The sequence below is a fragment of the Haemaphysalis longicornis genome, unplaced genomic scaffold, assembly GCF_048455015.1.
Source record: "Haemaphysalis longicornis isolate Haplotype H1 unplaced genomic scaffold, Haemaphysalis longicornis Haplotype H1 scaffold_9, whole genome shotgun sequence".
In the NCBI taxonomy this organism is placed as follows: domain Eukaryota; kingdom Metazoa; phylum Arthropoda; class Arachnida; order Ixodida; family Ixodidae; genus Haemaphysalis; species Haemaphysalis longicornis.
Window position 1 is genome coordinate 93539628 of NW_027526460.1, and position 15597 is coordinate 93555224.

The window sequence follows — 15597 nt, forward strand, 5'->3', positions numbered from 1 at the left end:
CCGGAATCTCGAGTTGTTGTAAATACAATAAACTTTCCCGGTTTGGTTTACGACATCTGTCGGCAACGGAAACGGTTGATCGCGGATGCCGAGCAGGTCGTCGGGGACTGTCGGACTCATTCGCTGGCACATGGCTGGAATCGCTGGTGGCTCAAATGTCCATATTGGGCTTGTACTTGGGCTTGGGCTTGGGCTAGGATTTGTTTTCGGTGGTGGAGGGGGTGGTAATGGTGGTGTGCTGCTTGGCGACTTCTCTGGAGTTTTGGCAGAAGGCGCAGTTGTGGTGGTGTTGTAGACGGTGGGTGGTAGCCTGATGATGGTCGGTATGAGAATAATTGACAGCGGCAGGAGTATCGCACAGACTGCCACCATGCAGAAGACCCAGGCGGTGAAGAGAGCGCTTTCGCGACCGTGCCGCACGGTATGGTCTGTCGACGACGTCGGCGATTCGGCAACGATGTTCGGCGCACTGCTTAAGGCCGCGGATGCGACACTGCCTGCTTGTCCCGCCATTTGTTCTTCTTCTCTTCTTCGTCTTCCTCTCTCTCACTTACTGGCAGTTAGGTGCGAAAGCACTACTGATCCCCCTTGGCCAAATTCACTAATTTAACATCTGGCGAAGCCTCGATATTTTGGTAATTTACCCAAGATTCACGTTGTACCACTCATGCTTTATTATTATCATTCTTCTTTCCATTACTTGTTGTGCTGCCTATAATTAATGTGCGAAGCTCTTTAACGTGCCGTTGAAACAAGGGGTACATGAAAAGCGTAGCAGACCATTCAATTTATTTAAATGCAAAATTATTTGCCTCATTGTGCGAAAACATGGGTGCATGCGCGTGTGCGTGCCTAGACATTTGGTGGAACCAAAAAAGATATTTGGCGCTCAGGCTCTCCTGCGCGCCAGAAAGACTTCCCGCTCGCCAGTAAACTACCTGCCTGCCTGGCTGCCTGCCAGGAAGGCGATTCCTGCGAGAATGCGTGATTTCGGGACGAGGGGCGGGCCTCCACGAGACGCCCGGGCGGAGGGGGAAGACGCCGGAGACGCAAAATACTGTACCAAGGCGATACTCCAGGGTACTAAAAAATTTCTGCAGAAATTCAAACAATTATCTACTAATGCGTAGCATTCCTATGCCGCTTGTCCTCAGTGTGAGTTTCTACAGCAAATTTTTTGGTTTTTATAAATCCTGTCCGACCAATTATATCAATTAACGCTGCTATAATTACAATTGGAAAATTCGCGAAATCTCCATTATTGTGGAAATTCAGGCAGTTATACGGTTTCCCATTTTCCTATTTGCTTAATATTTTTCTTATTTTATAGTTTTTCAAAATTTTGTTCGACCAATTATTTACATTTGCGCTATTATAACGATTACATTTGTAACTCCCGAAATCTGCCTATTGTGGAAATGCAGGGTGTTACACGGTTCGCCAGTTTCCGCAATTATTTTACTTTTTTTATATTTTTTACACTTATAAATTTTGTTCGACTAATTCTCTCCATTTACCCTATATAACGATTACAGGTGGAAATTTCCCGAAATCCTCATTATTGTGGAAATGCAGGGTGTCACACGGTTTGCCAGTTTTGGTGATTACTTTTTTTATTTTTTAGCTTTTCAGTAATTTTGTGCGACCAGATATCTCCATTTACGCTATTTATAGAGATTACAGGTGGAACTCCCGCGAAATCGGTATTTTTGTGGAAATGAAGGGGGTTAGACAGTCCTTGCTGTGGGCAAAGAATGGTACGCATTCAAACGATTGTGGACGGATGGGTCGTCTGCTTAGTAGGACGGGGCAATTGGCAGTCTGCAGGGAGGCTGCCCATTACCAAAAGATTCTGGCGAAGATCCACCGAGGGGGAGGCGTCGGAGGCACCCGTGTGCTGCCCACTGGTCAGGAGGCTACCTGTTTGCCTTCCAGAAGACTGTGGCGAGAACGCATTATTTGGAGACGATGTGCGGCCCGTCACTTGTCGGCGAAGGGAGTGGATCACATGGCTGCACAGCGGCTACGTAGAGCCATGCGTTAGAGCACAGTCCTTAAGCACCCGCTCCGCTCCGGTGGTTTCGCGTAGTCCCTCAGCGTTGGACTCCTTGTAACCTAGAGAACGAAGACGCCACCGAAGATAGAGCTGGCAGGAAAACAGAGGTTGCAAGTATGACGAAAGTGTAAGGGTGAGGGCGTAATTCCGTGACCGTGCGAGACGTGCTTCACAGTGGCGACCCCTTACGAGGTAACGAAAGAGTATGCCGCGAGCCGTCGTGCATTAGCTGCTGACGCGATCACTTCATGAGGCACAGCATCTATGCGCCGTCGCCGAGAAGACTACAGTTCGCGCTGCACTCAAATTTCGCATTAGCGAGTGTCGTAATCGTCCGTCATTTTTTTTCCTCAAGAAAACAACTGCGGGGTATAAAACTGCAGTGTTATGATCCAAGAATAAATTAAAATAAATTATAAAAATGAAAGAAACTAAATCAATAAAAATAAACTTGCGGCCATAAAAAGCAGGGCTTTCAAATTCATACAAATACGCAGTCTTATGTGTCCGAGCGAATTTTTCATTTCGCTTCAGTTAATGCTGTAATCGTGGACCTACTATAGAAAACATTTTGCAGTACATTTTACAGTTAAAGGAACTCTTCAACACTTGAGATCAACGCTCTCACTCTTATCTCCGCATCTGGAAGCACTGCAAAAGTTATAGCTATTGCCAGCACAGAGGAGCAGTGCGGGATTTGCTCGACCCAGCAGATACGACTTCCGTTTCCGCTTCGCGATTGTGGTTTCATTTTAATGTCGCAACTTAAGGAAAGCCGGCAAATAGCCACTACATCGCTGTAATGACGTCATTCCAGCGGTAGAAGAACGCCAAGACTGGGGAAGAGAGAAAAATATTTTAAGCAAGTTTGTAAGTTATCTGATTGGGACAAAGCAGTAGTTTTTGTCTGGGGGACTTTCCGACTCCCTGATCTAAGTACTGGAAGTGTTGGTTGACTACTTTCTGCAAGCATTCAAGATTTCGAACAAAGTTGAAAAAAATGTTGCAGGGTTGCTTATTTTTGGCCAAAACAAAACATTTGCACAAAAAAACCTATATTATGGCTTCGTTTTTGACAAGGAAACCTGACAAGGAAACGAAAACCGAGCACAAAAAAAAAATGAACAGAAAAAAACACACTTGCTTTTTTTTCTCCGAACCCGTTTGAACCGGTTCGAACCGGATCGAACCGGAACGAAATGGTGCGGCGGAACTGAACCCGAACCCGAACCGAACCGGAAAAAATTCCGGTTCGACACCCTGGGCGTGACACATGTTCCCATGGCAGTGGCCCAGCTTCTTTGTGCTTCCGTAACACAAAAAGCACTGGAGAAACAATGACAGTCCTAGGCATCGCCGGGGAGTCTCCAGCAGCCTTCTCCGATGATTGTTCTTGTTCCTCGCTTCACGGCGCATACCCACATGGGAGATTGGCCACAAATCGGGAAATTTGAGAGGCTATTGCACCCGAGCTCATTCGAAATGGTAACACAAAAAAACACAACAAAGAAAACATAACCATAGGTATAGAAAAGCAACACACAGAAGTAGTAAAACAAAGCACCGAAAAAGAAACGAACCCTCCACCCTACCCAAAAAACACAAATAAACAAAAGATAAACACAAGCTGGTGACAATAATACAACAAGGGAAACACAGGCAAATCACTGCTCCGCACTTCTGACAAGTTTCACGTTATGTGGAACTGCATCCATTTTGTTACCAAGGCCTTCAGAAAAGCGCCAAATTGATGGCGCATTTTTCATCACCGGTAGTGGTCATTGGTTGTATGCCATTCTTTTGAGGAGATCATTATCATCATCATCATCGCTTTCCGTAACCCAAACTTTTTCTTCCTCCATGGTAACCCAGGTAGAACCGATTGCTACGAAGCATTTCAAGAACTTCGACGACCATTTTCAACGCACCCTTCCGTAAACCAAATTATTCGGCAAACAATGACCCTACAACTGCATGGCATTCAAGTCCGCAAAGACTGGACTCCTGGCCATGATTTGGCGGCACCGGGGAATCAGGCAGCCCACGAAGCTGCGCAGGAGGCTTGCTCTTTCCTATCCTCCGCTGACCTCGCCGTCGCCCAGCCTTCAGACCTTCCTGAATGCTTGGACACGACCGAAGATATCAGCGTACCCCCCGCCATTCGCATACACCGGTACAAACACGAAAAGAAACTCCGACTCAAGCAACTTACGCCGAAGGATCACGTTTCCAACAGACCTTCCCTTACAAGAACCCAAGAAATATTTATTAACAAATTTTATACAGATGCATCATTTTCACCGGAAACAATTCGCAAATGGTACTACCCCCACATCAACCCAAAATGTCCATACTGTCAGCAAGCCGTCACAGCTGATTTGCACCACCTGGTCTGGATATGCCCCAAATTCTCTCGATACCGGAATTTCACTTCCCCAAACCCAGATCCCTCAACCCGTATCGATCCCCTCACATTAGATGAACACACCCTTAACCTTATAATACGGTTCGCCACTAAGAGCGGTCTAGCGCGAGTTATATAGCGATGGCCTACACCAGTGAATGGACCATTCAATGCTGAACAATTGTCCTGTGAAAAACTGATGCCGCCTCCCGAAGACCACGAACTCATACGAGCCCCCTTCAACCATGAATCCTCCCCTCCCAACTCCCCCCCAAGGCCTCCGGCCTTCCCTTTTTGAATAAAAGATTTAACAACAATAGCCCACTTGAGCGTGCATTGCGAAGGCCTTCTCCCACCCATGCTAATTCAATATACGCCAAACTCACTTGTTTTTTTCTGGTTAGGATCATCAGTGTTGCCTGCACTGAAGAAAAAAGGCCGTAAAGTCATGTTTGCGCAAGCTAAAATACTTGTCGCTAATAGTTGTTATATTACCGACAAGTTGTAATATAGTTTTTTTAATGCGAAGCTTTATTTCATAAAACACGAGGTAAGAGAGAGAGAGAGAGAGTTGTTGTTGTTGTAATCCTTTATTTCAAAGGGAAGGCCATGCGGCCATAATAAGGAAGGAGGGGGAAGAGGCAGGGAGGAGTAGCCGAGTAGCACAAATGGTGGGTCCTTGAACGCCTTAGAAGAGATCACTGCCGTCAGCAGAGCCAGGCTAGGGTTACTGGGACCATGTGAGTGGAGTCAAGTCAACCTTTACGACCGGGGTAGGCCCCGGTTTACACTAATCTCGAGAGACCACTCTCTAGGCCGAACACCCCGAGGGCTGAGAGAAAATTAGCGTCTTCGAAGGGGGGCTCGTCTTGAGAGGAATCACGAGGCAAAGCGTTGACGAGTATTGGGTGGTACAAAGAAAATGCGGCGCAGTGCCAGATTAAGTGCTTGAGGGTGGCGAACACTAACGTTTGACAGTAGTGGCAGTAAGGAGGCGGAGATTTTGCCGGGTGAATCCATTTTCTCATGATGTGGGGTGTGAGGGCTGCTTTAGCAATAGTTTTGTTGATGAAGATTTCCGCAGAGCGAGGCATCGGTGGAGCCAGAGCCATGTAGCCAGCGGGAGTAACGGACGCAAGGCGTACTTTCCGAGCATGGCGTGCGCGGTCAAGTTGAAGGCGAGGGTGAGGAGAGGGGCGCGACGCGTCGTCGTCCAGGGGAGGGGTACTAGTGAGACACTCCCTTGCTGCATCGTGTGCAGCCTGGTTGCCCCCATCCGAGTCCGTGTGACCCGGCACCCATGCCAATCGAGCAGTGGTCCCATTGCGAGCCAAAATGGCGATCACGTGTTGGATTTCGTGAACAGTTGGGTGATCACTGGAGGGCTTGAGGAGTTCTTGAAGTGCTTGATGGGAGTCCGTGAGGATCCGAAAATGAGGGGGAGGCGGCGTTGCAATATTGTAGGTCAGGTGATCCAATGCGCAGAGGATACTCTGAAGTTCTGTCTCCAAGGGAGACGAGTGGTGTCCTGGCCGAATGACAGAGCCATCCATGTCCGGCCGAGCTGGGCAGCGCCAGGCCAGACCCATATGAGAAGGCGAAAGGCTGGCGTCCGTGTAAATGTCCACTTCATGTGGCAATTTTGTCGCAAGGACGCGCTGAAGGGCTTTCTCACGGGCAACTGGTCGGGTACGGGCGATACCAGTTCGCTGATGGGCCACTGTGACAGGCGGGAGTGACCAAGGGGGTGGCGGTGGTGAGGCCGAGGGAAGCGTCGGAAGAATTCGCAGGTCCCAGGCGGAGAGTGCAGCCCCCTGTGGCGTTAATGTCCGCCTAAGGTCATGTTGTCCGAAAGTTTCCGCGAGAAGCTCTTCCATGGGAGGCATAGGAGCAGCCCGTTCGAGAGCATCGATGCGGGTATGCGTGGGAAGTCCAGTGATGGTGCGGAGCATGGCCCGATAAAGGACCGCTAAATGTTTCTTATGAGTCGGGGATAGGCTGTAGGCCGGAGCGCCATAAGTGAGACGACCGACCGCTACCGCCCGACAGAGTGTGAGGCACGCCGATTGGTGAGCACCGCCAAATTTGTTGGAGAGCCGAGATATTAAGTGGAGCATTGGCTTCCAATTTTTCCGCAGTTGACTTATCCACTGTCGAGCGCTGTTGTGGTTGGCGAGGGGGATGCCGAGCAAGCGAATATGACCACAGTGGGAGGAAATGGGTGTGTCGCCGATGTAAATTGTATGATGCATACTAGTGGGTGGTTGGTGCAGACCGTGGACCAGGAGAAATTCGGTCTTCTCGGGTGCTAACTCAAGGCCGAGAGTTGGAAGAGTAGTGGAAAGGCTGTTCACCGCCGCCTGCAATTCTGTTGCCTTGTCTTCCGTGCAGTCGTAGTCGGCGGCCTCAACCCATACTGTGAGGTCGTCGGCATAGATGGCAAAACGAGCTGCAGTGTCCCGTTCTAGGTTGTGGGCGACGCGTGCCATGGCCAAATTGAAAAGTACGGGTCCAAGGACAGAGCCCTGTGGAATGCCCCTATCTAGATAAAAGGTCCTGGGGCTCCATCCTGGATGCGTGCTGTGGAGAGAGATAGTAAATATTTTATTTGTCGAGCAGAGGCTGATGTATGGGCCTCGCCCCGTGGTAGGCATCCCTAGTCCGAGATGCCTTGACTTCAACTGGCTGTCCTTGTTCGGGTCACCAGGCTGAGCTGGGTATCCGGGTCTGGGCTGGCCAGGGAAGCCCTCCACTGCTCGCAGGTGGGGTTGGGAATCGGGGGCAAGTCCGGAGTACGTTGGCACTCCCGTAGTACACGGTGGAGGGGGCCAGACTGGGGACAGTGAGCACAGAGGGAAGGGTGTTGGGTGGGGAAGGTGAGATGGAGGCGGGTGGGATGTGGCTATAGGTGTTCGTCTGGAGCCGCCGCCAAGTTGTAGCTTCCTCTCTGGAGAGGCGCCAGTGTGGTGGTGGGAGGCGACGGCGAGTTTGCATCTAATGAGCTTGAATCTTCGTGTAGCCCCCCAGTGGGTGGGGTTGATCTTGAGGGGGTAAACATTGGCCACCGTCGGCAATGGCTCGGTGTATCAGATCGCGAGTCAGGGCGTGAGCCGCTTCATTGCCGTGGATGGCGGCGTGTCCAGGAGCCCAGACGATGCGGATGTCACGGGTCATTGAACAGTTTTTGAGGATGTGAAGGGCTGATGAAGAAATTCGGCCAATCTGGTAGTTTCGGCAGGCTGTCTGCGAATCGGTGAGTATGGTGACTGAGTCGGGGCGGGAAATGGCGGCCAATGCAATGCCTATTTCTTCGGCGACATCGATTGAAGTTGTGGTTGTAGTGGCGACATTGACGCATTGCACAGTACAAGTAACTACACAGGATACGTGGCCGGCTCGCCCAGGGTAGGAGGTAGCACCTGTATATAGGGCGGTGTGGTCTTTCCCGTATCGCGCAGTCAGGGCTCGAGCACGGGCAGCCCGGCCGCCTAGGTGTAGATGGCCTGCATATTGCGAGGGATTGAGGCCACCCGGATGCCATCTTGCAGGGCTAGAGGAATGCGTGTTTTTTGTTCTCTCGGGGGTATCGGACGGAGTCCTAACGCTGTAAGGACCTTCCGACCTGTGGGAGTCAGTTGCAGGCGCCGTAATTGAGCTGAATGATGGGCTTCTTGCAGCTCTTCTCACGTGTTGTGAACTCCCAAGGCGAGTAGTTTGTGGGTCGCAGTAGGAGTGGGGAGGCCAAGAGCAGTTTTGTACGTTTGGCGAGTCATGCAGTTGAGCCGAGCATTTTCTGTTGTTTTGAGAGCGAGGTATGGGGTTCCGTACGTAATGCGGCAAATAAGCCAAGCTTGCAGTATTCTTAGTGTATCTGGCTCTTTAAGGCCTCGACGGCGGTGGGAGATGCGTTGCAAGAGGTGCATCAATTGTGACAGGGTTTTATGTAGCGAAGAAATGGTATTAAGTCCAGAGCCGTTTTTTGGTATTGTGAGACCCAACACTCGCAGGTGCGGGACGCTGGGGCATGCACAGAAACACTGTTTGGACCGTTATCTGGTTACAGGCAATTCAAAAGCAATCCACAAGCATTTCACAAGCAATTCGCAAGCACTTAAGCGGCAGAGCGTGAAGGGCTCAAGAAAAATTGAGATGTGCACAAGTTCTAATAGTTGTCGCTGGAATAAAAGTTGCTGCTATTCCTTGCACTCAATTTAACGAACACAGGCTCCGGCAGAAGTTTTGGCGGAAATAAAAGCCGAAGAGGAAAAGTTGTGGTCCGAATTTGGGGAGTGGATGATTACACAAGAGTGGACAATGTTAAATAAAGGACGTCCATTGCACGTATATTGCACAAGAAAGCACGTACATTGATTTGACTATCAGAGAGATTATTTATTCGACTATTACACGTCCCGCAGAACAAAATAGAAAAAAAAGCATCCACGTTTTGGCGGCTATTCTAGAAAAACAGTAAGAAAACATAGGGTATTGACAGGATTCGACCCTAGGTTTTTTGCGTGTGAAGCGAGTGTTCCAACAGTGAGCAACGTTCTGTTTCCTTGCAATTACGGTGCCCCTGAACAGTTTTACCCGCTTTTTGCTTCACTTTTGATGAAGTGGAAAATATTTATTGATTGATTGATTGTAGAGTTTAACGCGCCGACGCCGACGCCACGCAGGCGATGAGGGGCGCCGTAGTGGAGGGCTCCGGATTAATTTTGACCACCTGGGGGTATTTAACGTGCGCCGAATCCTCGTACACACCGGCGTTTTTGCTTTTCGCCTCCAGCATAAAAGCGGCCACCGCGGCCGGGAATCGAACGCGCGTCCTCGTGCTCAGCAGTGCAACGCTTTGCCACTGAGCCACCGCGGCTGGTGAAGTGTGAAAATAGGCGTTTTGACCAATATGTGTTATAGTTCATGATAACCTGATACAGGATGTGTAGGGCGCAAGCTACATGCTTTTGGGGTGTTGCTGTCTCAAGTCGATCTCTTTCTTCTTTTTGTAGCGCATAAATTCACACCCCGAAGGTGACGTGTCGAGAAGTGAACCAGACATTGCGAAGTACCACGAAAGGTATGTTGAAGCTTTGTTCGGCGATGAGAATATTGCTGAAGCATGCCTGCAAAATAAAATGGCTCCGTGCAAACCATGCCTTCGGTGTCATCCGGAACAGAGTGCGGAATTGTGGTGTAGTTCGTTTCCTATTAATATTTCGCTCTTTCCTATTGTTTGAACTACCATTACCTCTCTCCCTTTCTTTCTCTCTCTTGTTACGCGGGATAATCATTATCATAGCCACGTACTGCAATTACTAACAGTACGGCTGCGAAGACGAGCTTGGCGTTCGAACGAGACGGAAACGCAAACAGTGTAGTTTATTTTCCTGGTTAGCGCAATACGGTGCCTCGGAAAGGGAGCACCTTCCGCTGCTTAGTGCGACACACGTCTGTCGCAGTGCAGACTAACTGGCTGCTTCCCAGAAGATGCAGCTATGCTGTGTGCTCACAAGGTCTCCTAAGTAGCACCCGAAAGCACGGTGGAACGCCGGGAAAGACAGCGGATCGTTTGCACATTCCCAGGACCCTGTCTTGTGCGCCGTTCGCGTTTCGGGAGCTCACAAATCGAGCGCACGTACTCCAAGTAGAAGACCTGATTGCTGCGAATAATGGGCCGTGCAGCCGCCAAGAAGGGCTGTTTCTTGTTCTCTGGTTGCCTTTTTCCCGCTACTTGACGTCCTGCCACCACTCGATGTAAATTGGTTGAGTAACTCAGCTTTCACCTCCACGTCGCTTCGTATAGGAATGGCCAACTCAACATTGTCCTTTAATTCTTGCACCAGGAATGCCTCGTTTACGACATGTAGGAACATGCAGGACACGAGGGACATGTCGTAATGTGTCCTACAGTTCGTGGCAGATGGTCAGACTAGTGAGGAACGCTGAAAAAACTCCCTCCTGTGAGGGCAGGCGCCATCCTGGAAGCAGCTTCGGATGAACGCGCTCCTTCACGTTAGCTTACTGCCCATCAAACACACCACCATGTAGCCACTTAAACGCCCGTTCACTGTAACGACTATCGCACATTGAATCGCGTTCATTAAGCCCGCCAGGACACGCTAGTATCCCCAGTTATCTTCACCCAAACGCGGAGCAGTGAGAATAGTAGTAGCAGGCTGTTGATAGAAGTATTGTTCGCAAACATATACTTATCTCCATTTGGGGTAGCAGAGGAGTATTTCTTAAGGAAAATAAATCTCAGGTGGTCGCATGACTGTGACGCTGCAAAGTGTTTTCCTTCCTTCTTTTTCTGTGTTATTTCCTCCTAAAATTAAGAGGAAATAAAGTGAGGAACAACGGAAACTACGTCAAAGGTACCGCTAATGCAGCCAACTAAAGTGAAAGAACAGTCGCGACCACCGAAAATATAGATTTCGGACAGTGAGTAAATTAGCATGTTGTAGAGTCGTGTGAGGCAAGTACATCAGCAAGCCTGTTTTCGGAGGAGTAGGGACAGGCGTCAATGTACAGCACGCCACCAGCTCACGTTCTTATCACGATTATACAGTTTGTAAGAGCAGTTTAACTAATGATTAATTACTCGTAATTAATTCTCGTGAGACAAAGATTACAAGAGTTTTTCGAAGCTGGAAACTACGCAGATGTCCCTTTATTCAAATTTTTCGGGAACCCACTTTCCGGAGAAGTAACGGCAGGTGACGGGGCAGCACGCAGGCAACTGTGCTGTGGGCGGTTTTTTACCCAAGGTCTGATGAACAGAGGTGAAAACTCGGTTAAAAAAACAACGGGTCCCTCCCCCCCCCCCCCCCCCCTTACCGCCTTACCCTCTTCATTCTTGAAACTGGACAATTTTTAGGATTCGCTATAAAGAACACATGCTGTATTTACTCGAATATCGGGATTGTTTATGAACACTGCCTGGGCGTGCACTTTCTCGCAGAGCACGTGGCGCGCATGGCGGCAAGTACTTGTTTGCTCCGCCATGCCGGTGCCTCGCGTCCGTTTCTAAAGCGACATCACATGCTAAAGCAACATCCCTTGCTAAAGCGACATCGACGTCGCGTGCGTGGACGGTAACAATTTTTTCCCCTCATGAAAATTGACATTGAGTTTTTTAATATCGTGTTTCTATTGTGTTTCTATACAGTCAACAGTGCTTCTACAGAGTCAATAAAAAGTCAATTAAAACTAATCGCTTATAGAGTACACGTGCTCGTTAGAAAGTAAGCAGACTTTTTATTGCACAAGCTTTACAAACATTTTATGGCCTTCAAGACACTGAGTTTTAAAACACTTCATATTGCGGTTCTATAGAGTGAACCAAAGCTCCCGTCTTAAAAACTGCGGCCAATATAAAATCAATGAACCTTTTATTGCACGAAAATGCAACAAGCATTTCATTGCCTTCAATATAATGAGTTATACCAGATTCTGTATGGCCTCTCTATAGGGTCAATCAATCGAACTCGTAATGATGGACTGTTGTCAATAAACAGGCAATAAACTCGTTATTACGATCTCGCAGCAAGCATCTTATTGCCTTCGTTATGCCGAATTTAAATTGACTCTGTATGCGTTTCTATAGCCCACCCACGGAGGTCTGGTAGTTTATCGGTGCATATATATGGGGTGCTATTGCACCGCGTGCCCCGCCGCATGAAACGAGATCGCGCAATGTTCGTCCCGTCACTTTGTCTTGGGATCACTAGGGAGCGGTGGCGCCTGGGGTAATGAATATTACCGCCTGACAGTGCGAGCCACTAAAGAGCCCCGCTGTTGAAACTTGCAGAGGACCTGACTCACCGGCAAAAGGATGTTACGACTATACTCAATAAAAATTTTATAGAAAACTAAGTGAGATAAATTTAATAAAAGCTAATCAGAAATTCTATTCAAACTTAGGTCATATGCAAGAGGATGTTATGACTGGGCACAAAAATAATTTTCTAGAAATCTAATTGACGTAAATTTAATAAAAACCCATCAGACACTTTATGGAAACCTGACTTACACACAACAGGATGTTATTCATACTCAGTAATAATTTTAAGAAACCTAATTGAGGTAAATTTAATAAAAACTTATCAAATGTTCTATTCAAAATTTATTCACATTCAACAGAATGATACGATTATACTCCATAAACACTGTATAGAAAACTAATTGCGATAAGTTTAATAAAACACCCTCGGAAACTCTATTCAAACCTGACCCACACGCAGTAGGCTGTTACGACTATACTCAGTAAGAATTTTACAGAAAGCCTATTGAAAATGTTTTATAAAAACCCCACAAGAAACTCATAAGGAACTACATTGAGAGCTGCTAAGTTCTATTGACTTGGCGCTATAGACTTTTAATTGAAACACGGTGGCCAATTTGTAATGGAAACTCAATAGAAATATTTTATAAAATGTTAACAAAAAGTCTATAGAATTCTTTTGAGCAATCTCAATAACAAATTTATTGAATCTTGGTAAACATTTTTATCAGGCTCGGAAGCATTATTTGGCTTTCGTACTGAACGGCTCTACCGTGAGCAAGGTGCGGGCGCACCTGAGCCGATATAACCGTTCGCAGGCTACTGCGCTGTAGCGCATAGTTTCATACTAATATACACTAGAGGGAAATCTGGCGCCGCTGTCTAGGGGAGCCGCGCTTCGGCGAGCGTTCCGTCATGTACCGGCCAGGCACGTTCCACTTGTCGTTGGCATGGCTCTTGAACAGGCTGAAAAGTTGGCCCTGGCTGCAAAACAGCAACAATATTACTATAAAAGGTTCATCAAATTGGTTTTGTTATTAAAATTGAACCTCCAAAAAGATTAATTTGTCAGTGATTATGGAGAAGATTCATGCACGGCGAACAAGAAAAAAATGGTACCCTTTTTTCTTGATTTTGCCTTCTAGACAAAAAAGAAGCCATTTAGCCTAGCTAAGCCAAGTAGGCGAGAAACGTCGCTAGCGGCAATGGCACCACCCATGGCGGCCCGCCACTGCAGCGACAGATTTCCCTCTAGTATATATTAGTATGAAACTATGCTGTAGCGTAGGCGTTTTGTGCATGGCGCGGCCTCCTTTCGCAACCTTGTCTCCATTCTGCGGTGGTAATGCGAAGTTCCCAAAGACAGCTAAAGCATTGCCACACAATGTCACTGCGATTATTCATATCTGTTGAGGCCACGGCAGATAATCGGGTGGTAACGGCGCACATGACGGACTCCGGGGCCTGTCTTTTTTTTAATGCAAGATGCGCACGCATGCACAGACACGGCTGGTAGTGTCATGGCGGTTTTCAGTGTTGCCAAGAGAATTTGCCCGCTAGACTTTTATGTGAATAGCTTTAACAGAAGGTGGCGAAGAAACATAGACAGCATTAAGATTTGTCGGGCTAGTTGGTTCTTGCTGAAAGAAGGGTGAACTGCGTATGAAGTTAAGACGAAAGTAAGAAATACGTGCGGCACTTGTAAGTGCAGTTTAAGCATTCGTCTTAAGCTTTAGCGCAGTTTACCCTTGTATCAAGCCATCTTTCCTCGAACATCAGGAATAGCATTTGTGGAAAAGGGCTTCCTCTATCTGCCTCACTAATTGCGCAGCGCACGCTTTGGTTGCCTGCGTCTGAGCACTGCCGAAGTAGACAGGTGGGCCTTTTTCAGAAACGTTTCGCTCATCCCTACAGTAAATACACTACCAATAATCTGGTTATTTTGTGATTTCATCTATCAACAGAAATGTAAGCTCCCGTAAGGCAGCGTTTCCATGCAAACAGTGGTATTATGTATACTGTGTCTGCGGGCTCAGCACAACAAGTGACATAAATGGTTGAAATTATTTAAATGTTTTCAGGATGCGGGGAGCTAAACCTTTTAGAAACGGTGATCGATACCAAACATACACAAAAATAGTTTTAAGAACACTCCTGAATAAAGAATCACACATATTGCCCTTCAAGCACACATTCTTAACTTTTAAACAGGGAATACATTTACATTTTTGCAGGCAGTATCCACTTTTAATATTTCAAGGAACTCATTCATATTGCCACGTAGCCAGAGATGACGCAGGTTTCTTCAATGAAAAAAGTTTATTGGAGCGAACTTGGGCTCCGCTAAAAACTCAAAGAAAATACAAGCGACGTGGAAGCAGTCAACGAAGTGACGTGCGCAGACTGGCGTCGGAGAATAGAGTGCCGCGGTGTTTGCCTTGCGAGCATTTATCTTTCTGCGCTAACCCTTCCCAAACTATCGCATAAGATCTAAAACATTGGCGATCAAGGACGAACGTTCCATCAGGGGACGACAGGCGATATGCTGTTCCTATCAACTCAGATAGCCTGCGCGGCATACAAAAATGACGGAAACACTCGATTCACAAACTCAGACAATACAAGGGGGCCCGGTCAGATGCGCTCAACAAAACACACAAACAAACAAACAAACAAACAAACCAGAGGGTATAGTTCGCAACAGTATTGTACACGCCTTTTGTATTAGAAACTGCAGAATAAATGTACCTTTCTACAAACATTTTCTACTTCAACAGTGTATAAAATAGGTTATGCACTTCGCACAAATTCAACCTTGTAATTGGGCGTGTTCATCCATTACAGTTTTTTTTTTCTTTTTATGCATCTTAACAGAAGAAAGAAAGGTATGTACGTTTCTACAAGCGTTTTTCTGCCTTTTGCAGCGACAGTTTATTGGTGAGATCTTAAACATTGACCCCTCAACACATCCCGGTCCGCCTGCTGCCTGTGTCCATCAGCTGGATTAGCTGCGAGCTGCGTCGCTCCAGGCTATGCATGGTTTTGGGCGAGTGCAACGTTTTTGCCTCAGACTGGAGGACTGTGAGTTGACTTCAGGATTATGCACATTACGCGACGAACAGCTTTTCGAAGCATCCATTCTTAAAATAGATTATCTATGTTTCACTCAGGGGAAATCAGCAGGAGGCTTAAACTTTTTCGGACCAAACACCAGTCTGCAATTTTTTTTCAGCCATCCGGAGGGCGGGGGGGGGGGGGGAGGCGGGGGAAGGGGCCCTAAGCGAGGGCGGCCCGGTGTATTTTAACCCTTTGAACCATGCATCATCCGACCCTGTTTGTACTACCACACTATCA

The 15597-nt window shown here is 47.6% G+C and overlaps 1 protein-coding gene across 1 annotated transcript in view; it reads left to right on the forward strand.

Moving 5' to 3' along the window:
- Positions 1-6301: 6301 nt before the first annotated feature.
- The window catches only part of LOC144153313 (uncharacterized), a 49097-nt gene continuing 39801 nt past the window's right edge, over positions 6302-15597 (forward strand). The window contains exon 1 of the mRNA XM_077684964.1: positions 6302-6377. Within this exon, the coding sequence (XP_077541090.1) occupies positions 6302-6377 (76 nt within the window). The remainder of the gene's footprint in view (positions 6378-15597) is intronic.